The 24,061-nt window shown below is 35.6% G+C and overlaps 1 protein-coding gene across 2 annotated transcripts in view; it reads left to right on the top strand.

Moving 5' to 3' along the window:
* DNAJC15 (DnaJ heat shock protein family (Hsp40) member C15) overlaps positions 1–24,061 on the top strand; it is a 95,342-nt gene that overhangs the window by 1,070 nt on the left and 70,211 nt on the right. For both annotated transcript variants that reach the window (XR_005080043.2, XM_037128534.2), the window contains exons 2-3: positions 19,399–19,450; positions 21,953–22,026. Coding sequence is in view for 1 of the 2 variants with exons in the window: in XM_037128534.2 (XP_036984429.1) it covers positions 19,399–19,450; positions 21,953–22,026 (126 nt within the window). In the remaining variant the exon portion in view is untranslated. The remainder of the gene's footprint in view (positions 1–19,398; positions 19,451–21,952; positions 22,027–24,061) is intronic.

Below are 24,061 nucleotides of genomic sequence, written 5' to 3'. Positions count from 1 at the left end.
AGAAAGAATAAATGACCTAGGTGTGGGACATATTCAGTAATCTTTTTGAAAATAATAGAAAATAAAATGTTTCTCGAGGAGTTGAAGAAAAAATGTGTCTGCTAGATGTTAGATAACTTTTTCTCAAATAGTAGTAGAGTTAAATAACTTTGTCTTAAATAAGCTTCTCTTTAGGAACTAATATTAGCATGCCAATAAACATGCTAATAAACTTGTTTAAGAGATTAAAAAGAAAAATGTAGGTAAAAGTATTTGTGTAGTACTTTGAGTGAAATAGTAACACAAAATTAATTGTTTAATTAGAGGTCATAGTAAAACTTTGCTTTAGCAAGCCGATTCTCGTTGAAAAGTAGGAAAGAAACTTTAAAGTTAAAAAGAGAATATCATCAATTTTTAAAGCAGTTTGAACAAAACTCAGTTTGTATGAGGGGTAGCTTTTTAGTTTCCAGTACCTTCTTGATAGTGTAACTCCCTAGTGTCATTAGGGTAGTGTAGCAATTTTCAACTGATTTGCTACAACAATAATTAAAACATGTGATACCTGACTATTTAGTTTTAGTCAGGGGCACTGACCTCATTTCCATTATATGGCAGTAGCCATCTGGTGTGAGTGAATCAGAATTATACTTATTTTTTGTCAGATTGGCAAAAATATGTTTTTTGATGTGCCACAGAATTTTAGTCATTAGTTTATATGTGCTGTGAGGTGAAAAAGGTTGAAAATCGCTGGGATAGTGTAACATAAAAAAATTAGCCATCAATATATTTCAATATGAACAAAACTAATGTATGAAGGCTAAAACCTGTCAAACACATAAATTATCAAGTATTCATTACCAGAAAAAAGAGACCACTTCTACAGTTTTTCAATTCCAGTTTGATATAAAACATGTTTTACCATACTACCTGGAAGCTTCCATTTGAAGAAATCATATGGGTTATGTATTATATATCCATATTTTTAACTTTGACTTTTTTCCTTGCTGGTCTTTATATCATAAGAAGAGGCTAAAATGTAAGACAGGAACTTTGTTTGGTCTCTGATTTCCAGCCTTTATAATGATGCTTGATATGTGAATAGCATTCCAAAAAGAAATTGTTGAATGAATAAATGTTATTCTGGACTGGGAATGAATGAGAAGAACTATTCTTTCAGTGAATAGAATTAATACATTCAAAATACAAAATTCAGCTTATCTAAAATGTAACATATCTTCTTGCCAAACATTCTGATTCTCTTTATTTCCCTTATCTTAAATAATTCCATACTCAACTCCACCTCTCCTTCCAACATCCAGTTCATTAGCCACTTACCCTGCTCTCTGTGATTTCCTTCTCCCTCCCTTTTCACTGCTGTTCTGTTAGTCTCTATCACCTCTCCCCTGGCCTACAATAGTATCCTTTAAAAACTAGTCTCTTTGCTTCTGGTACTTTAGCTTTTTCAATCTCCATACTGCCATCAGTTATTTTTCTATAATCCTGACCTAGTAATGGTATCACCCCTTTTTATAAATTTACCATAGCCCAAACTTTTTTTGAGGCAGTGTACTGGAATCTTCATGAACTGAGCCACAAATCACTTGCCTAGCCCCATCTTCCATCCTCTGTACTGCACTGCATTCTGTGTCATGACTTACAGTTTTCTCCTCTGTTTGAAACTTTGCCCGGCAAACTCCTGTTTATTTTTTTTAAGGCTCAGCTTACTGATGTGAAGCCTTCCCTGACTCCAGTTCCCTCTGCCTAGTAGAATGAAGTTGTTTTATCTTATGTATTTCCTTAGAAAGTTATATAATTTTTTATTATAGTATTTCTTGTATAAAAATGTATTTACCTAAGAACCTTGGTTGTGAAGTCTTTGAGGCAAGAATTTTTTTATTTGCTCTGATTGACATTATAATTGACATATGGTATTCACTTAATTGTTTATTATACAAACAGCTGTTAACTTTTATTACTATTCAGTAACTTGAAAAATATGGATTTTTGGTTCTAACATACTGGTGCACTTACTGTTTTTTCTGTAGGGTTTCTCCTTTATGTTAGCTTCTAAGGGAGAACAGTAAACTCTGGGTCTGTCTTGCTCACTGCTCTCTCCCTAGAACTTAACACAAGGCCTGGCGTATGGTAAATAGTGCTTGTATATTTGTATGGCAGATGTTGTGTTATAAATAAATATTTGTTGAGTGAGAGAATAGTCTCCATCTTTCCTCTCCGTCACAATCACCACTTCCCTTTTTGAGGCAGAGGAATAATTATTTTCCTTGTTAATTTCCCTCTGGTATAACTGTTGTCTATCTTGAACTTATGCGTCGCAGTCTCAAGATAGAAGTTTTAGCATTTTATAACACTTTGAGGCAATTCACATTTATCTAGAAAGTTACTTACTGCTTATGCTGTATTGGAATGCTGAAATGCCTTAGGGAATTTGTAAACAATTTTGATGCCTTTTTTCCCCCTCAGCAGTAGCAGCTTTGATGGAGTAGACTGTTATACCAGTTTTCAGACATTCTTTGATTTATGGTAGTGGAACATTTAAAGTAATTTTTCCAGGTGGATATTTGAAACTAGAGGTCAGTTAGCGGATACCTGACTTGGCCCACTTGTTGATTTGCTGGCATTATTTAAATAGTGCTTGTTTTCCTGTTTGAGATATGTATTTTTAACTAAGATTAGTTTTTTTAATTTATTGATTTTTAGAGAGAGAAAAGAGAGAGAGGAACCGTGTGTTGTTCTACTTATATGTACATGCATTGTTTGATTCTTGTATGTGCTCTAACTGGGGGTTGAACCTGCAGCCTTGGTTAATCAGGATGACACTCTAACCAACTGAGCTACCCAGCAGGGCAAATTAGATATTCTCTTTTTTTTTAACTGTTGTTCAAGTACACTTGCCTGCATTTCCCCCCACCCCAGCCATCCACACCTCCCTCCCCTTTGTTTTGTATATGTGTCCTCTGTAGTTCCCCTGTTCCCCCCCATTATTCCCTTCTACCTCCCCTCTGGTTACTGTCAGATTGTCCTTAATTTCAATGTCTCTAGATCTGTTTTGCTTGCTTATTTGTTTTTTTTATTGATTAGGTTCCACTTAAAGGTGAGATCATATGGTATTTGTCTTTCAGCGCCCGTTTTATTTCACTTAGCATAATGTTCTCCAGTTCCATCCATGCCATCATGAAGGGTAGGAGCTCCTTCTTTGTTTGTGCTGCATAGAATTCTATTGTGTAAATGTACCATAGTTTTTTGACCCATTCATTTACTGATGGGCACTTAGGTTGCCTCTAGCACTTGGCTATTATAAATTGTGCTGCTATGAACATTGAGGTGCATAAGGTTCTTTTGGATAGGTGTTTTGGGTTCTTAGTATATAATCTCAGCAGTGGAATTGGCAGGTCAAAAGGCAGTTCCATTTTTAATTTGCTGAGGAAATTCCATTCTGTTTTCCACAGTGGCTGCACCAGTCTGCATTCCCACCAGCAGTGCACTAGGGTTCCCTTTTCTCCACAGCCTCTGCAACACTTGTTGTTTGTTGATTTATTTATGATGGCCAGTCTCACTGATGTGAAGTGGTATTTCATTGTGGTTTTAATTTGCATCTCTGTGGCTAGTGATGCTGAGTATCTTTTCATAGGTCTCTGGGCCCTCTGTATGTCCTCCTCAGAGAAGCATCTGTTCAGGTCTTTTGCCCATTTTTTAATTCCATGTGTATAATAGCTTATGGGAAACTTCATTCTGGGTCACAACTCTGCATCTTAATAATCCCATTTTTATCTTTTAATCCAGCTCTTCACCCTGTATAACTAATGAGGTATGAGAGTAAAAGATTTCCTTGTCTTGGAGTCAGTGATTTCAGCTTTCAGTCCACCAGGGTAATTACTCGTGCAGCTTCAGCAACCCTCTCTTTTCGTTTAGTTTTGTCTTTATTTATTTATTTATTTATTTTAATATCTGCTGTTAGGGACTGCTAATGGAAGGTGCCAGGGGAATGTGAAAGGAAGGAGGGACTTACCAATCTTCTATAGACATACTTCAGAGATATTGTGGGTCCAGGTCCAGACCACTGTAGTAAAGCGAGTATCACAATAAAGTGAGTCATAATCTTTTTGCTGGTTGGAGGGTTTTGCCTTCAATTTGTAAAAAAATAACACCTGTAAAGTACAATAAAGAGAACCACAATAAAATGAAATATGCCTGTATTCATACTTTTAAATCTGTTTGTTTCTGTAAGATGGCTCTATTAGTACTTAGTTGTCTTTAACTTCATTTGAAACAATTTGGTTAGATTATATTGTGACAGCTGTTATATGAATATGCATTAAGAAAAACTTACCAAAATTGGTGAATTTTGTGTAGCCAGTTTAATATTGAAGATGGAAGAAAATATGTAACATTTTAGGCATATTATGCTTTATTTCAAGAAAGGTAAAAATGCAACCGAAACACAAAAAGAGATGTGTGCAGTGTATGGAAAAGGCCCTGAGACTGATCAAACATGTCAGAAGTGAATTGCAAAGGTTCATGCTGGAGTTTTCTCACTGGAAGATGCTCCAGAGTTGGGATAGATGAGCCGAAGTTGATAATGATGAAATTGAGACACCATTAATTGAGACCAATCAAAGACATTTTACATTTTTAGCAATAACTTTATTGATTTGGATATTTTGAGTATGTTGGCAATCCTCTCATGTGGTATAATATAGATTGTTCTCAGTTAATGTCTTGATTTTATCATTATCAACTTCAACCAGTCTTCCTCAATCATGGAGCATCATCCAATAAGAAATCTCCAGTTTGCAAACCACTGTTGATATGTTTGATCAGTCTCAGTACCTTCTCCATACACTGCATACATCTCTTTTTGCATTTTGGTTGCGTTTTCACATTTCTTGAAATAATAAAGCATAATATGCCAAAAATGTTACGATTTTCTTCCATCTTCAGTATTAAAATAGCTATACAAAAACATGCCAATTTTTGATTTTTTTAGAAATGCATGCTGATATGATCCCTGTCACAATACAATCTGACAAAATTGTTTCAAATGAAGTGAAAGACAACTAAGCGTTAATAGAGCCATCTTACAGAAAAAAACAAGTGAACTTTTTGGCCAACCCGATACATAGAACTTAAAACATTTATAAATATATTATATGACTTTGTAAAGAATTTTAAGTAGAAGTTTTAATAAGTGGCATGAATTGATACCTAATTTGTATATTCTCTTTAATTGATTTGTGGTAACCCATTTCAGCCTTTCTTTCCATTCTAGAAAACTTGTGATAGTCTGTAACAGGGGATGTCTAACCTTTTAGTGTCTCTGGGCCACACTGGGAGAAAAATTCTCTTGAGCCACATATTAAATACACACACACTAATAAGAACTGACCAGCAAAAAAAGGTCCATGCATAATTTTCATGACATCTGCCACCACAGATGAGTGAAAAAGTCCTCATGTAATAATCCTAATTATGTAGTGGGCCTTTTAATAATCTTTTAAAATCATTGAGTAGGTCCCATGTTTGTGATCACTAATATAGGAAATGTACAAATCTAAGTAATAAAACTAATGTTCTAAGTAAATTTATGGTTTGTGTTGGGCTGCATTCATAATCATCCTGGGCTGCGAGTTGGGACATCTCTGGTCTGTAACTTAGAAACAGTTGGAATATCATGCAGTTTAGAATTTTTGACTCATTCATTCTCAGTTTTAAGTGTCAACAGATTTATTTCTAACGCTATATGTATTGTCTATTTTATCAATGTGATGAGATTTTTTTCACTGAGGTTTTTGTGAAAAAGGATCTTTTACATCAGGGGTGTCAAACTCATTTTCAGTGAGTGCCGCATCAGTTTTGCAGTTGCCTTCAAAGGGCTGAATGTAATTTTAGGACTGTATAAATGTAACTCTCCTTAACTAGGCGGGTAAGGAGATTGGCTCTGTCTCTGGGTAGCGAAACAAGGTGCCAGGTGAAATAAAACAAGGTTGCGGGCCTAGTGTTTGCCATCTGTGATTTAGGTCCTTATAGTAAAAATTCACTTGTGGACACATGTATTTTTGCCTTTATTTACCCTAAAACAGTTTCCCAATTTTTTCAAACATAAGGTCTGAAAATTTTCATAACTGTCTCCTGCTCCATAATGTCAGTACTGTTTTCAGTTTTTATTCATTGATCGTATAGAAATCAGATAAAAATTAATGATACATGTGAATGTACTGAGTCCATTAAGGAGGTAGCGAACTGGCACTGAGTGTATGTCTACTACATTCCAGACACTGTGATTATATTTTTCTATTTCTCATAATAGTCTTGGAAAGTTCATTGTTACTTTTCACTATTTCACATATAAGAAAACTGAGGATCCGAAAAGTTAATTAACTGTCTCAAGGATATATACCTAGTAAGTGGTAGGTCTAGAATATGAAACCAGTTTCGACTCCAAAAGTTCTTAACTCTTTAACTGGACCATATTGCTGCTTCATCATTTATGTAGATATCAGAAATTGATGAACTTCAACTTAAAGTAATTTTCAGTCTTTAGATGCCTCAAGGTATGTTTTAAATTTTTTAAATTTCAAAACAGTTCATTTCATTTAAAAAAAAATTTTGTTTAATTATTTTTTAAGTACAGTTTTCTGTTTTTTACTCCCATCCCAGCCCACCCCCTCATGCTCCCCATAATTTATTTTTAGAGAGAGGGGAAGGGAAGTACAAAGAGAGGGAGAGAAACATCAATGTGTGGTTGCCTTTCACATGGCCCCCACTGGGCACCTGGCCCGCAACCCAGGCATATACCCTGACTGGGAATCAAACCAGCAACCCTTTGGCTCACAGCCTGAGCTCAGTCCACTGAGCTACATCAGCCAGGGTGCAGAGTTCATTTTATTTTATCTTAACTGAAAAAAAGAAGGAAAGAATGTGATGAGATTTAAGTTGTAAGCATGGCTATTTTCAGAAATTGCTGCTTTAAAGTAAATAAATACACTTTTATAAGAGAATAAAAGTATCTTTCAGATAATAGAATGATTTCCCAAGCAAGAAGAATTAGCAAAGCTACAGAGTGTTGCAGGTAAGTGTAGATCAGGTGTAGGCCAAGAGAGTTTAAGGGGTACTTGCCAAGGACTTCAGAATCAGTGTGGTAAGTCTGTAGAAATACACGATAGAGGGGCTGGCTAGATCGTTTTTATGGTCAGGGTGTAAGATTAAAAAGGGGGATAGCAAAGATTAATGCATTTGTTTTTACTGAAGAGTGCTAGGAAGAATTTGTATTTATTTTTAATTAAGTTTTGTTGATTGGTTTCAGAGAGGAAGAAAAGGAGGGGGCAAGAGAGAAACATCCATTTGTTGTTCCACTTACTTACGCATTCATTTGTTGATCTTGTATGTGCCCTGACTGGGGGTTGAACCTGACACCTTGGTGTATTGAATGATGCTTTAACAAGCTGTTCTATAGGGCCAGGGCAGAATTTGTTTTTAAAGTTAATTTTAAAGTACACAGGTCAAAAGTTTTTCCGACTTAGGAAATTAAAAGTTTTTAACTGTTGACCAGGTAGGATCTTCCCAAGATTTTTCTAATAAGTTTCATTTTTCTCCTGTTTTTCAAAGAAACAATTGTATAATAATATCATATCCTAATTGTAATAGCTACAATTTATTGAATGTTTATCACATGTAAAATATTAGGTGATATGTTTGGATGTCCTGATTTATAAAAATTCATACCAACCTAAGGAAGTAGGTATACTTATTACCCTCATTTTACAGATAAGGAACCACTAGTCTAGAAGTTAAGTAACTCAGCCAAGGTTATGGAGATGACAGTAGGGAGACAAATTTCAGGCAAGAGTTCTTTGATATGTAATACAAAGACATTGTTCTAATGATAAAAGGTAGGTACTAAGATGATGTACTGTTAACATTTTGGTGTATATCACTTTTTTTCTATATATGGTGTACATTTTTTTATATAATCTGTTCTTATTCTCTGTTTGACATATTGTCTGTAAACATTACCCAGTATATTAGTTAATTGTCTGTGTATAGTTCATTAAGGGCCCAATTTATTTACTAACTTTTCTATTTTTGGGTATTCATATCATTTTGTGTTTTTATATTATAAGTAATGCAGTGATGATATCCTCATGTATAAGTATGCACCTCATTATTTTCTTAGGGTAATATGTTTAAATTGTAGTTATGTTGGCAGGTCACTAAATACAAAGCAGTGCTTATAGATTATTTTTAAGAAATCATAATGTATAATGAGGACTTAAGTTTGGAGAATTTTTTGTTAATTATATTAGAGAGTGGAGAAGTACTCATTAGTCATAAGCCTAAGAGTTTTGTTTCTTACCATGTTTGACTTTTGGTTTGATTTGCTTTGTTTTTGTTTTACTCTCCTATTTACTGTCTAGTTTTGCTGTAGAAATTAATGCTTGCCTGTGGTTCATAAAATAAATTAAGTTACTTTGAAGTGGAGCAAATACAAGTTATTTAGTGTTATCTTTCCTTTTTACTTAATTTAAAGTTTTAATGGGAATTGGTGTTTTGAGAGAAGTTCAGGTGTATTTGTTTTTGGCAACAGAGTAATAATGGTAAGCGCCAGGTAGATGAATATGAATTGGTCCAGTTTAGATATGAATATCTGCAAAAGTCATGTCAGCTTGTCTTGAAAATTGTGCAGAAGGATAATTGTAAACATTTTTTCCTAAAGTCATTTTACCATTTCTGACACTTTTTCTTGAGTATATATTCCCCATCCCTCCTTTTGATCTCCATGTTTAATACCTCTCATAAATTTTGCTGATTTGCTGGCAGTCTTTCTTATTTCATTTCTTTTCTCTCTTCCACTTGCTGTTGTTTTATTTAAATTCATAAAGCTTTCTTTGTAGAAATTGAACCAAATAATAAGGCAGCATAAAACACTGAGTTTAGCAGAAAGTGATTTGCTTGTTATTAACCCCTGAGAGTTGAATCACTGTCAGATAGGAATGTTTTTTGAAACAGCCTGCTCATTCTTCTTTTTTGCTAGTAGATGAGACCTTTTTTTAAAAAATGGTGTGCTTGGACTTTTATTATCTCATAATGGCATGATTTTAGAAAAAGAAGTCCAAAAGAGAGCTTATGACACCCCTTCTGCCCCCACCCCATCTTCTTTTAGTCTTTCCTTTCAGCAAAAGGCAGCTCCATTAAGGCAGTAACTGTGGCATCCTTTTTCTCCCCCCGGCTTTACTGAAGTATAATTGACAAATTCTATGTGTTTAAGGTGTACAATGTGATTTAACATACACATTGTGAAGTATTTACTGCAGTCAAGCTAGTTAACAAATCCATCACCTCACAGTTACTCTGTATGTGTGTGTGTGTGTGTGTGTGTGTGTGTGTGTGTGTGTGTGTTTGCATGTGGTGAAATCACTTAAGATTTACTTTCTTAGCAAATTTCAAATATAAAACTTATTTTCTCATAACAAAAAGTTTGACCAACATTGTCCCACTTTCCCTACACCTAGCCTGGCAACCCACCATTCTGCTCTCTGCTTCTATGAGTTTCACTATGTTTTACATTTTCTTTATCCATTCATCTGTTAATGAACACCATTTTTTCTCTTTCTCTAGTACCTTATATCTAGTCTCTCAACAAATCTTGGCTTTATCCTGAATATATCCCAAATCTGATCACTTTTCCTTATCTCCATCACTAATCACTCTGGTCCAAATTATTGTAACATTATCTTTCTTGGATTATTTTAATAGATTCCTAACTTCCTTCCATGTTTTTGCCTTTGACATGTGTATTCCCAACATGACAACTAGGGACCATTTTAGAATTCTAAATAAGATCATCTAAAGCCTGTGTTCAAAACAGTAATGTCTCATTTCACTCAGAAGAGAAAAAAAAAAACAACTGAAGTCTTTATATTGATTCCTAAGGCCTGTCATGGTCTGCTGCCCATGTTACTCTTCTGACCTGATTTGCTATTCTTTTTACCCCTTCTCACATTCTGCTCTATGCACACTAGCCTCCTGGCTGGGCCTAAGCCCACTGGCCTTCCTTTACTTGCTTAATTTTTCTCCATAGTCCACTCTCTGTTGTATACTTTCCTCACTTATATTGTTTGTTTTCTGTATTGTGTTAAAATGTAGCTTCACAAGGATAGGGATTTGGTCTGATATATCCCCAGGGCTTAGAATTGTGGTCGGCACAGGGACATTCACTGAGTGTTTATTGAAATCAGTCAACCAATCAGAGATAGGAGATAGCCTCCAAATGGCTGCTCTAAAAATTACCTAACTCTTTTATTGGAAGTTGCTTTATTTTTCGTTATATTTGTTTAGGGAAGCAATCATTCCTTTATGCTTTTGTACCATGGATTATCTTTGTTTCATTTTTATAAAATTTACCTGACACAAGGCCTTTAATATCATTTTCTTTGTCTTCCATAGGGTTTTGGGGTATATTTACCTGTTCCAGGGTATTTTGAGGCATGATTACATGTTAATCTCTTGATTAAGTTTTACTATCACTGTCCTTTATAGTTTTTCCACTTCAAAACATAATTCCAGTAACTGGCAGATACCAATACAGTACACAGAATGCATCTGGATGGTAGAGATGGTTTTTAAGACTGTTTTTATTCCATTGTACAAACTTTCTGAAAACACACTCTGTGTCAGGTACTTTGCTAGATTTTGGAAATCCAGAGAAATAAACACAGTCACTATCTCCAGAAGGTCACATTTTAGAATGGATTTGAAATAGGTAAAACATTATTAAATAACATGCTGTGTATTATAATAGGTCTTCTAAGTACTGTGGGGCACTGAAGAGTTTTAACATAGGTGAGGAAGTGGTCAGGGAAAGCTTTACTGAGAGATGACCTTGAAACTGTTTTTTTTTAAAATTTTATTGATTATGCCATTACAGTTGTTCTATTACCCCCCTTCATTCCCCTCCACCCTGCACACCCCTCCCCCCGTTCCCCCCCTTTAGTTTATGACCACATACATGTCTCAAGTTCTTTAGATTCTGTATTTCCCATACTATTCTTGCCCTCCCCCATCTATTTTCTACCTACCATCTATGCTACTTGTTTTCTGTACCTTCTCTCCCCTTCTCCTCCTCCCACTCCCCTTTGCTAACTCTCCATGAGATCTTCATTTCTATGTTTCTGCTCCTGATCTAGCTGTCCTCTTAGTTTGCTTTTGTTTTAGGTGTGGTTGTTAATAACTGTGAGTTCCTTGTCCTTTCACTGTTCATCTTTTTTTACCTTTTTTTCTTAGATAAGTCCCTTTAACATTTCATATAATAAGGGCTTGGTGATGATGAACTCCTTGAATTTGATCTTATCTGAGAAGCACTTTAACTGCCCTTCCATTCTAAATGAAAGCTTTGCTGAATAGAGCAATCTTGGATGTAGGTCTTTAGATTTCATGACTTGGAATACTTCTTTCCAGCCCCTTCTTGCCTGTAAGGTCTCTTTTGAGAAATCAGCTGACAGTCTGATGGGAACTCCTTTGTAGGTGACTGTCCCCTTATCTCTTGCTGCTTCTAGGACTCTCTCCTTCATTTTCATCTTGGCTAATGTAATGATGATGTGCCTTGGTGTGTTCCTTCTTGGGTCCAACTTCTTTGGGACTCTCTGAGTTTCCTGGATTTCCTGGAAGTCTATTTCTTTTGCCAGATTGGGGAAATTCTCCTTTATTATTTGTTCAAATAAGCGTTCCACTCATGGCTGCTCCTTTTCCCCTTCTGGTACCCCTATAATTTGGATGTTGGAGCGTTTAAAGATGTCCTGGAGGTTCCTAAGCCTCTCCTCATTTCTTTGAATTCTTGTTTCTTCATATTTTTCTGTTTGGTCATTTTTTTCTTCTTTCTTGTCCACTCCTTTGATTTGAGTCCCAGTTTCCTTTCCATCACCATTTCTTTTCTGTGCATTTCCATTCATTTCAATTAGTTTAGCCTTCATGTGTTCCTCTAATTTGTGACTAAAATCAACCAGTTCTCTGAGCATCCTGATCACCAGTGTTTTGAACTATGCATCTGAAAGTTTCACTATTTCTTGGTTGCTTAGAGTTATGGGCTCTGGAACTTTGAGATCTTCTTGAGCCATGTTTGGCCTATTTGCACCTGTTATGTATGAGGAGCGGAGCCCTAGTTGTTCACCAGGGCGGGGCCCCCCAGGTTGCTGGTTTGTGATGCTGTATGTGGGGGTGGGGTCAGAGAGGGACATAGCAGTCCCCTCTGCTGCTTCCTGCTCCTGGGACCTGCGTGGTCTGTCTCAATGCTTGCTCCTTCTCTGGTTGATCTGTGCTCGAATGTGTAACTGTGGTCAGCCTGCTGCCTTGCGCCCTCACTGGGTCCGCCTGTCGCAACCCCACACCTAGAATCCGCCAACCGCTGACCGGGCGCCTGGGTCAGTCTGACCGAGTTTTCCTGCACAACCCTGCTCCACCAGTTGCTGGCACCACCCTTCTTACCGATCTAGCTGAAAGGTTCCTTGTTGTCGGACTTCAGTATAATTCAATTTTCTGTGTTTTGGTTGCTTTTTTTTCTTTCACTAAAACTTTGTTGTCTTTAAACTTGGTTGTGTGAGAAGGCACAGTGTTTCCACCTACGCCTCCATCTTGGCGAAAGTCCTTGAAACTGGCTCTTGATAAGTAAGTGGGAATTTTCTAGGAGGACCTAGCAGAGCAAACAGACTTAGTGGTCTTGGAAAAGGATTCTGTATGGTAACTCTCCCACCATTTTAGAACCAACCAATGGATGATATTGAGAATTTACCCTTTGATGATTGTTGTAGTGCTGTTATGCATATGCCTGGAAATATTTAAATCTGAATTATTAATGCATTGTGTATGGTCAAAGGAAATGCAGTGAAAACTATATTTTTTGGCAGTTAGTAACAAATATAAAGTCATACATTTTTAAAAACTTAAATATCATTGATTAATATTACATAAATTTGTTATGCACATATTTATCATATTTGTTTCCATGGTGACCATGATGAGATTATTAAAAACTGAATTTACAGATTTGGTATAAATTTATTGTTTTCTGTTTTTCTTATATAGACCACTATTCATTCCCAAACCCTAATTTGAACCAATTATTAAAGAATTGGTTGGTGGAATTTTTAATTGATTTGTCACTGATTTTTCTTTTAGGTATGTATGTACACATATTTCTAGGATCAGATTGTTCTAAGTATGTGCTTGTCTAATTTTGTATGTGTGTGTCTTCTGCAGGCCTGCAAAATGTTAGCTCTTTTTCTAACACATATACATCTGAATCTTCAGAGAGAATCTTTCAAAACTAGAACTTGCCCAAGGCAATCTTGCAAATATTTTTTAAAAAGAAAAGAACAGCCCCTGGTGTGCATCCACGTTTACCATTCCCTGTCTCCTGCATGTGTGTGGCACCTGTGGCAGTTGTAGCTTAGGCCAGTGTACAAGGTGTTCACGTGTCTTGCTGCTTAAGTCACACTGCCTGATTTTATTTTCAGCACACTTTCTAATTTTTCTAGTCAAAGAAATCACAGCATTTGTCTACTTTCTGTCAATTCACAGATGTACCATGATGTCAGTCTAGTTGCTTGAGCAATTTTAGACCTTGAACCTGGTTATTGCCTAGTTAGTAGAAAATGACTGTACTGTGGCACTAACACTATGCCTGATTCACCATTTTGCTTTTCAACTGCCTTTCCACTGTCATTCTTATCATTCTGTTACTGACAATTTAATTTTAAAATATCATTGTTTAAAAAACATTCAGAATAAAAATTGAAGTATATCTTTGTGCTTGCCACCAAATTGAATACTGTGTTGCATTATAAAAGAAACAAAATAGATCCTGTTAGCCGGAGGATACAGTATTGAAGTTTAAATAAATATGAAATGGCATGGTGATAAAGCAATTTTTTTCAACAGAAGTAAAATAAAGAAGATGTTGATGGAATTGTTTATTAACACAGTAATGTCAAATGAACTATGGGCTATTTAAAAGCCCCACTGTGTTTTCAGGTGTTGTTATACTTTTTAAAATTAAAAATTCAAATAAAGTGTAGGTCAAGAGTTCTGTGTGGACTACTTGCTCAGGTTTCAGATTGCGTGCTTTGTACTGCTTATTTTCTGCTTTTGCAGTTGGTTTGTTTTTTTTGCTTTGGGTCATTCACATATGTGGAGTGCTGGGGGAACTTGTTTTAAAACTCTTGAGATTTGTATCTGAAAAAATAAAAACAGAAGCCAATTACTTTTTAGTTAATGAAAAAAGGTAGTATTACATATTTTTTTCTTTTGGGGTAACATCATATCCCTATTCTAGACTAGTTAGGGTTAAAGTTTTAACTTAATTGCTTACCTCTAAGGGCTTTAGTATTTTTATAGAAACCTTTATGAGGACCATTACCCTTATTTCAGAGTACAAAATCTGGTTTTGTAGAACATATTTTTAAAAAAATTTCAATTTGGGCTGAGTTTCCAAATAATATATTTTTGTTTGTTGTCAATTGTTTGTGCTAAAAAATATAAACTATTTTAATGTCAAGTTAGTGAAAAATACAATTAAAGAAGTAGATCGGGTACAATACCATTTCAATAAGGAATTTTAATTGCAATAGAGAATTGAGTTTTTGATTACCTGTGATATACTTTGTCTTCTCAGTGCGCATAAATAAGATTTTGATTGCATAGTTTTTAGTCATTTATTGAACATCCTTTTTTGCTCTAGTGATCCACCTAGTTTGGGTTTCTTTTTGTTGTTTTTAAAGGTGGCAAGGTCTTCTGTATTTATTTTTCTATAAAGTTAGACTTTAGAAGTAGAGATTAGTTCTATAAGCAACATTATTTTTCTTGAATTTTTGAATGAATGGAAAACTAATATATATGGCAGGTCTTGCTCTAGGAGCTCAAAGGTAAATGAGATACCCTCCTAGACTTCAGTGAGGTTGCTTGCTTGCTTGTTTATTTATCTCAATGTTTCTTATGTTGGGGCTTGTCAACTGAAGGACTTTAGGGGGTGTGTGTATGTACGTATGTGTATGTATATATGTATTTGTGGTTTTCAGTGGTGATGATCTAGAGATTTCACCATATTTTCAAAAGGCTCTTGATATCTAGAAAAGCTAAAGGAGACAAAACACTAAACTATGAAGGGAGAGTCCCCTCAAAACAGGAATCATGTTCTGGAGCGCAGACCTCTGGTGATACAGACTTCCCCCACTAGGTAAGTGTTCTAGGAACCCAGCTGTATCAGTGCAGAAGCTGGCATTGTTGTGAGAAACTGCGTTTGGCTTCAGTGAATGTTTTTTGAAGACTTTCAATGCTTTTGCCCGTTTCACAATGGGGGATTTACAGAGAGCACTTGCCCACACCCACCACACTTAGTGTTCGGCAAATTTTGACCAAAATGGCATGACCCTTGTGCTCTGCACCCCTCACCCCCCATTCATTCCATCTCTCTCTGAGCAACATTTTGTTTTTCCCTGGATAAAAAGAAGTCCTTAAAGGAAAACCTTTTGCCAAGTGAAAGATGTGAAACAAACAGCAGAAGCCTTAAAAGGCATCAAAATTGAGTAGCTCAAGACTGTTTTGAGCAGTGGGGATGTCTTGGTAGATGTATTGTATGAAATGGAGAGCACTTTGAAGGCGACTAAAATTTAAACATCTACAAATAAATATGCAATTTTTTATAAATAAATTTTGGTGTTTTTCTGGGGGGCTCTTCTTTTGTATAATGTACTGCAATAAATGTCACAATAAGGATAAAAAGAAGTAAAGATCTTTGGGATAGCATAAATATTGGAGGCCAACTATATTCAAGGTCCTACACAGGGCTCATTTGATGTAAGCCTTTGCCTTGTTCCATGTTGCTACAGCTTTTGTACATAGTATAGTGACCGGTATAAAGTGTGATGCTTGTATCGGTGCTGGACATGGTAGTAATAGGTGGGTAGCTTTTTTGAAGATAGTTTAATGAAAAGACTATTTGCAGAGGTGTGGGCATAGATAATCAAAAGAGATGATGAGTCTGTCAGGCACCAGCAACAATTGGAAACTACTATCCACCTGGGCAAAGGGCAAGGAAGAGGATAGGAATTGTTTCAGAACTCAAGAGTTGTAGGCAATGGAAGAGGAGCCACATAAACAGGAGTTGTAGCCAAAAAGGAAATGTACCTGGTAATAAATTGTACTATTATTTCGGTCTCCTTCCACCTTTTGCTTTTCTGCTGGTTTTACCTGTTGGGAAAGGCAATGTCACACAGATTTTTGACCTCACTGTGCCCACTTTAGCTTCTAGCACTTCCTTACTGAGAGGTGAGGAGCCACACTGACTGTACTGGGCTTACCACCTTCGTGGGACTATCATCCTCTTCTTCAGGCTCTGAGTGGTCTTCGTTCTGTTTAAGGGTAGTCAGTGGCCCTCAGGCATGCCTCCAGCTTTCAGTACTTCAGACTCCAGGGGTAGGGTGGAGTGTGGGGTGGAGTGGAGTGGAGAGGGGGTGAGTGGGGTCTTTCCTGCTGCAAAACGAGAGCATGCATGCTCCTGGTTCTGTTCCTTTTGACCACCACTTGGGGCACCCAGTAAACTATAAGGGACCCATGGACACGATTGGAGTTGTGTTACTCTATCTCTTCTCAGTGTGATTAAAGCATTGTTCTATCCAGTACCGAACTATGTTGTGTTTCCTTGGCAACTTTGACCCCAAGATGCAGTGGGCAGAAGTGTTCGGAGTCCTCCCCTGGGATTGGTGACCCGAGGAAGGTGTTTTGTTCCACAGGTCCTCTGATTGGCAAAACCCAACCAGAAGCTAGAGGGCAGCTGAGGACTAGATAATGTAATCCTTAGAGACCAGGGGAGGCAGAGGTGCAGAATAAGGCAAAGAAGGGTGTAGAATGTGTCCAGAGGGACAAATGGAAAATATTAGCAGAGTGTTCAATTCTTATTTGTTAATTTAAATTGAACTTTTATTGTTAAACACAATTTAGCCTTACATATTATTAGATTAAAATGGAAAATGAGCAAATACCTCATAGTTTACTGTTTTTGATATAAATACCTTAAAGTAAAAATTCCTTTGTAATTATAGAGGCAACTATTTGTCTCATGTGTTTGAATAGTTGAAGTAGTAAAAATGTTCCCAGTCAGGGCACATGCTCGGGGTGCAGGTCAGTTCCCGCAGGGGACTCACCCGAGAGGCAGCCACACATTGTTTCTCTCCTTCTCTCCTTCCCTTCCTCTCTAAAGATAAATAAATAAAATCTTAAAAAAAGGAAATAGTAAAAATGATGCAATAATTATTAATCTATAAAATGTGAAATTAGGATAACTCAACTTTTTAAGACTTTGTATTTTTTAAATATGCATTTTCCATGTGGAAATTTAGATTATTTAATCAAGAGAAGACAATTCATTTTCTAGGGCCTGCCTCAAAAACCACTTTTAGGAATTTCCTTAGATAAATTTAAATGTATGAAAACTGTTTAAATGTATCAGTGGTATACTGCCACTTATATTTATTAATGACTAGTTGTTTTTACCATGTGCCAAGCCGCTCTGTTAAGTCCTTTACATAATTATTACATTTTATCCTCACAGTGATCCTAGGAAGTGTAGACACTGTTGTTGGTGTTTGAGATTCATTCACGGACAGAGTACGTTCCATAAAGGCCAGGGTTGTTTATATTCCGGTATGAATAGTTCTGTACTGATTGGCGTTTGTTATTGTTGGTAGTCCCTAGTTACTTTTCAAGTTGAGCACCTTTGCATATGCTTATTAGCCATTTAGATTTTTTCTATGAGGTCCCCAACCTAGTCTTTGTCTTTTTTTTATTGGGTTGTCTGTCATTTTATTTTTGATGTTGTGGAATTCTATGTATTTTTGGATATATGCTCATTGTTACAAATTACAGATGATTTCTCCCATTCTGTGGCAGAGCCAAGCTGAAATATTAAAAATTGGTTAGATCTGAGAGGCAAAGATAAGTATTTCTTCTCAGATGAAAAAATAAAAAAGTAAGTAAAGTAAATTCACCCATGACACAATTGAGTAGTTTGTTAGACTGAGGGTCCTTAACATGGACCAATAGAAGATAAGACTAGAGAACTCAAAATATATTCGTACCAGGGAAGCTCTAGAAAAGAGCAGAAATACACCTCCACAGAACATCTTTATGTCAGTACTCACCTTCTTACTGGAGAGTAAAGTTAGAGCACCATCCTTCATGTCCTTTGTGACCTGATGTTTGTCATTGTAGAGTCTCTCCTTGATGATGTGGCGCTTGCTGTCCTTTGCAGAACTTGAAGACTGATGTCTGAAGGGCTTTTTGGTTTCAGCAATTCTTTCAGTCTCAGCCCTTCATCTCAGAACTCCTGCAACAATGTGAGATGAACCCATTCTGTTCCCTACTGAGATTATTTTAGCTTTTAAAAAAAGCTTTGCTGGCTCTTAGGGATTTGCCTTTCACACTACTATTCAGATAGAAACATTTCTGTGGTGTCTCTCCTTAATTCTGTATCCATAGGTAAGTCTAAGGGAGGCTTGGAAATACATGGCTGGGTAAAATGGAACTTTTGATCCCATAGAAGAAAGGGAGATGGTATCAGGGAACCACCATTGATCTCTGCTACATAAACCCTTTTCTGTTGTGACTTACACGCTCTCCTGAAGTGATCAGCAGTAGTGTGAGAGGTAAATCCATAAGATCCAGCAGAATTTTTTTTTAAAGATAGAATACTCTCACTAGGGAACAGAATCCCTCACATTGTTGCAGAAGTTGTAAGGTGGAGGGCTGAGACTGAAAAGCACATAATAAAATGGAGTGTGTACCAATTTAAAATAAATTTTTATCCAGATTAGCTCATAACTTTAGATCCTGAAATCTTGGTTCTTATTTTAAAATTTTTACATTGTTTTAGAAAGGTAGAAATAAAATAACTTTTAGATTATTTATTGTTTTTAACAATTTTTAGATTTTGACATATTTACTAAATATGCATCTAAGTTTTACTAAATTTTTACATATAGCAAATGCCATTGAATATCACAGATGTGATGGAGGATGAAATATGTGCCTTTTATATTTATAGAAAACAAATTTATTAAACCCATTATTAAGAATAGTCTATAGAAAACATTTTACCCATAGGTAATATAAAAAAAAGCTCTAGGTTAGAATGAGTTCAAATATATGGAAGTTAAATGACAATCTAGAATTAGTTTACTGAAAATTAACTGATGTAGTGCACAGCAGATAAAATAGACACTGAAGATATTTTTTTTAAGTTCTATTCACAGTAGAGTTTGAAGAAAACTATTTAACATAGTTGTTCATATTATTTAAAATGATTTACTTGAAAAACCCAGTGTGTGATGCTATAAGTAATTATTTTTTCTTCCATAGGCAAGAAGCCTGATAGCTGTAGGACTGGGTGTTGCAGCTTTTGCATTTGCAGGTAAGATAATTGAAGGATACATATCAATAAATGTTATGAAATATTTCCAGATTGCTCCTATAGTGATTCATAAGCAGACTCTTAGTATTCTGAGGTTTTTGGTTTTAAGGCATTGTGCATTTCTATTCTTTCCACCATTTGTATTCACTAAACCATTTATATTTGTCGGTGTAGCAAAATCTAGATAAAATTTGTGGTGAAGAAAAGTAATGATGGAAAGGTTAGGAAATTAGCCCCGATACTAGTGGATCTTCCTGGCAGTTTTTTAGTCTGGGCCATAGTGTACTGTAAAAAAGAATCTTCAATATGAAGCAGTGTAATTGAAATGGGGTTCTTTCATTTTTTATTTTTTATTTTGAGAGTACATTTATTAAAGCTGGGGGCGATGAAACAAGGAGGGGCCTAGGATAGAGGAAGCACCAGGGGAGAGACTAGGTGGGGCTGCTTTGGCTCTCTAGAAACATTATGGGGACGAAGTGAGCTAAGTCAGGGTTGCTGTCAACTCACAGGAGAGTTAGCAGGGGGCCTTGGAGACAGTTTCAGGGGTCAGCCCAGGACTAAACAGCATTGCCCATAACTCCTGTGGTTGCAGGTGTCTGGGGTCCCTTAGAGTTTAGCTGATGTGGGCCTGTGGGGAAAGAAGGGAAAGGGAAAGAGGTGGGGCAGCTCCCAGGAGGGGGTGTGTGCAGATATGGGGTTCCTTTATTCTCTCATATGTATTTCTTCTTGTAGGTAGGATTGCACATTTCCTGAGCTATCAATCTGTTCTTTCTTTTTTTCTCTTTACATTGAATTTTTTTTTTTTTGGCTTACACTGGTTAACAAAATTGTATAGGATTCAGTGCACAATTATATAACATGTATACACTGTATAGTGTATTCACTACCCCGTCAAGTCTCCTTTCATCACCATTTATCCTCCACTCCTCCACTTCCACCCCCCCTGCAATCACCACACTTTTGTCTGTGTTCACGTTTTTTTTCCCTCTTTGTTGCTCAATCCTTCCACACCACTAGTCCTACTCCCACCCCCACTGTCAGTTTTTTCTGATGAGCGTAGCCGTTGTTTCCTGTAGTGTATTTATTACTTCATTTTTAACATAGTGGTGTAATGTCTTTGATAAACTGCCAAAGTCACATTTTTATAAATATTTGAAGGAAAATTGCTGTTTCATCAACTTACAGTTTAGAGTCATCAACTTAGTTTTAAATTGCCATTTACATTTAATGTTAAATTTACATTTTTTAATTTTAATTTAACAGTTGTGTCTCTTAAGTTTCATGGAATTGATCTTGTTAATTGAATCTTCTTTTTAGGTGAAGCTACATTCCATTGTGGCTATATGGAGTTTAGTAAGATCCAGTAGAAAAATGAGTAGAAAACGATTTTTGTTTTGTTTTGTGTGGTATTTAATTTTATAACAAATGGAAGTTGATATCTATATGATAAGAGATCTGGGTGAGTTGGGGCTTCAACCTTTTGTAATTTTCCTTAATGATCTTCTTGATCTCAAGAGCTTTTTATCTCCTAATTAGATTAGTTGGTTCACAGCTCAGGTCTAGCACCCTGTTTTTCACTATAGCGAGTTTGCACAGGAATAGCAGTGTATTCAGACAGGTAACTCCTTCTAAAAGATCTATGTAGATGAATTTTCTCAGTAGAAATCTTGATTTGTAAATAAGGTTATGGTTAGAAGTTGAAGTTCAGAGTGTCAAAACTGGTTTTTTACCAAGGCTTTTGGGAAGAGAGACACTAAGATTAGTCCTCAGTCATTCTGATTAGGGTACAAAAGGTAAATATTTTATTCTATGTCCCCAAAACAATTTAGGCCCTCTTTTGTTACTGATTCTTAGTTGTCAGGACTTGAGAATTTTTTTATTATTAGGATGTCTAAGAAAGAAAAGTGCTAAAAATAAAATTTTTAGGAGATTGGTCCTCTTTAGTAAGAAATTGCTAATGGATGTTGGTAATAAAATATTGGTAAATATTTTCTACTTAATAATGCTTTTACTTTAGAGCTAACTCCACTAAAATCACTCCTATGTTGTATAGCTTCTAAACTGTATTTGTTTTCTATATATTTCAAAGTAATTACCACTGTGAAAAGTAATATAAATAATCATTTTAGATTCATGAGTATCTTTATGTTAAAGATAACATATTAACATAAAGATACATATTAACATATCTTTATGTTAATTTGTCTGCAGTGTGGTGTGGAAAGAGCATAAGACTTTTTTGCGACCTATAACATTGTATAGAAATGTAACATTGGTTTTTGTTGACTTTATAATTATGGACTAGAACTTGATAAATTTAATACCTGTGATAACAATAATAAATTAGAAGTTAGAAAATACAACTTTGTGGTAAATTTTAAAATAGTTAACAAAATAATACATATAAAGTAAATTAGTAAATACTGTGGTAAGCACCTTGTGAGTATAGACTTTGATTATAGACAGTATGTTATGTTGGCTTCTATCCTTGTTACTGTTTAGGTCGCTATGTATTTCAGATCTGGAAACCTCTACAACAAGTAATCACAGAAACTGCAAAGAAGATTTCAACTCCTGTAAGTTAATGATAACTTTCATTGGAAAGCTCATTTTGATTTTTAAGTATTGTATTTGATAGTAATTCAGAAAATGTCTTGAGTTTTCCAACTTTGTATAAGTTTTATTTTAATTATGTCATCAGAGAATTTGTCTCATTTATTTATATTTTTTAAGCTTTTTGAACATGTTGTTTTTATATCTAACCTTTTTTCTGGTTTTGACATCTATTTCTTACTATTATATTCCTTTAGTAGTATTACATTCACTTTGAGGTATTTTCATTGGTTAATTAATATTCATTCACTCCATGACTGGTCACTATAAAGCAGTCCTTGTGCCCAGAGCTGGGTATGGCTGGTGAACAAACAGATACGGTCTGTGGTCTAGTGGTGCTTATCCAGACATTTTATTTCATCGTGAAATTTGAAACTAGCTTCCTTATACCACCACTACTGGCCATCTCAAATGTGAAATTTTAACATTCCAACCTTGAAATCCTGTAGGGCTAATACATTTATCTACCAGTATTGTAGTTTCTCTGCTGAGCCAAATATAAGTAAAGAATAAATGATAGCAGCATCTAAAAACTGTAGTGTGGTCAACTGTGGTTTGTGACCACTGGAAACAATGCAGAGAGAATTCACTGAAGCAGTACAGCACAGACATCAGCTGCTGGGAGAGAAAAGCAGGTCTAGCCATCTGTGTGGCTTGCAGCAATTTGACAATGTGTTATTTTAGCAAAAGCATTACAAATTTGTGAGGCTTAGTTAGCCATAAACAATAACCTCACTTTCAGAGGATAACATAGTGACAAATAATTAAACTCAAGTTCAAAAGAACTACAAGAAGTTTTCTGTTTTCTTATTTATATTTTATTTGGGTGAAGTATTAATAGGTGTTTAGCATTCATTCAATAAATAATCATTAAATGTCTACTACCTACCAGGCATTATTGTGTGGAGTGGGATATGGTAATGAATCAAAGACGCTGCCCTCTGGGAGCCTACATTTTTAGTAGACAATTGACAAATGAGTGAGATGTATAATATGTAAGTATTGAATGCTTTTAAGAAAACTAAAGGAGAGTAAGTGGTCAAATAATAACAGCAGAAAGGAATCTCTGTTAGTAGGTCAGGGAAGGCGTCTGAGGAGATGAGGAAGTAGGTCTTGTGAACATATCAAGAAAGAGTTTTCTAGGCAATAGAAACACTGCAAAGGTCCTGAGGTGGAAATGAGTTTAATATCAAGAGTAAATCCAATGAAGTATGCTAAGGGAATAGTGGTAATTTGGGCCCAGATCACTTAGGGCCTAATGGCTATGATAAAAACTGAAATTTTTATTTAAGTATGATGGAAAGTCTATGGAAGGTTTTGAGCATGGGGGCAATGTGATTTTTTTTTTGTTTTAGATTATTACTCTGCCTGCTGCATAGAATATTGACTAGAATGAACCAGAGTACAAGCTGTGAAACTGGTTACCAGGCATTGAGATAGTCCAGATAATAAATAAATGATGGAAACTTGAAATAGAGTTAATAGTAAAGGAAATGCTTACATAGTTCTTTATTTTATTTATTTTTCTTAGTTCTTTATTTTAAAAAAATATTGATTGATTTTATAGAAAAAGGAGGCAGGGGAGGGGGAGAGAGAGAGAGAAAGAAACATCAGTTTGTTGTTCCACTTACTCATGCATTCATTGGTTGATTTTTGTATGTTCCCTGACTAGGGATCTAACCCACAATCTTGGTATATTGGGATCATGCTCTAACCAACTGAGCTACCTGCATGACCTAGTTCTTTAAATGAACATTATTTATGTCTTTCCATATGTTTATATATAATAAATGGAGAAAATTTAAGAAATCATTTACCTTCTGTTAGGGTGATCTTTAGTAGATATATTTATAGCATAAATAGAAGACTCCCAAGTTTTGTAGAACTACATTATTTAACATTGTAAAGGATGAGAAAGCGAGAAAATGTGAAAATTTTCACTGCTTTGTGGAGGCTCACAGATAAGGTTGAATATACTGAACCTGGCACTTCCATTTC

Source organism: Artibeus jamaicensis, unplaced genomic scaffold, assembly GCF_021234435.1.
Source record: "Artibeus jamaicensis isolate MK-2021 breed Jamaican fruit bat unplaced genomic scaffold, CSHL_Jam_final contig_414, whole genome shotgun sequence".
Classification (NCBI taxonomy): Eukaryota; Metazoa; Chordata; class Mammalia; order Chiroptera; family Phyllostomidae; genus Artibeus; species Artibeus jamaicensis.
This window is presented reverse-complemented; position numbering and strand designations above follow the sequence as displayed.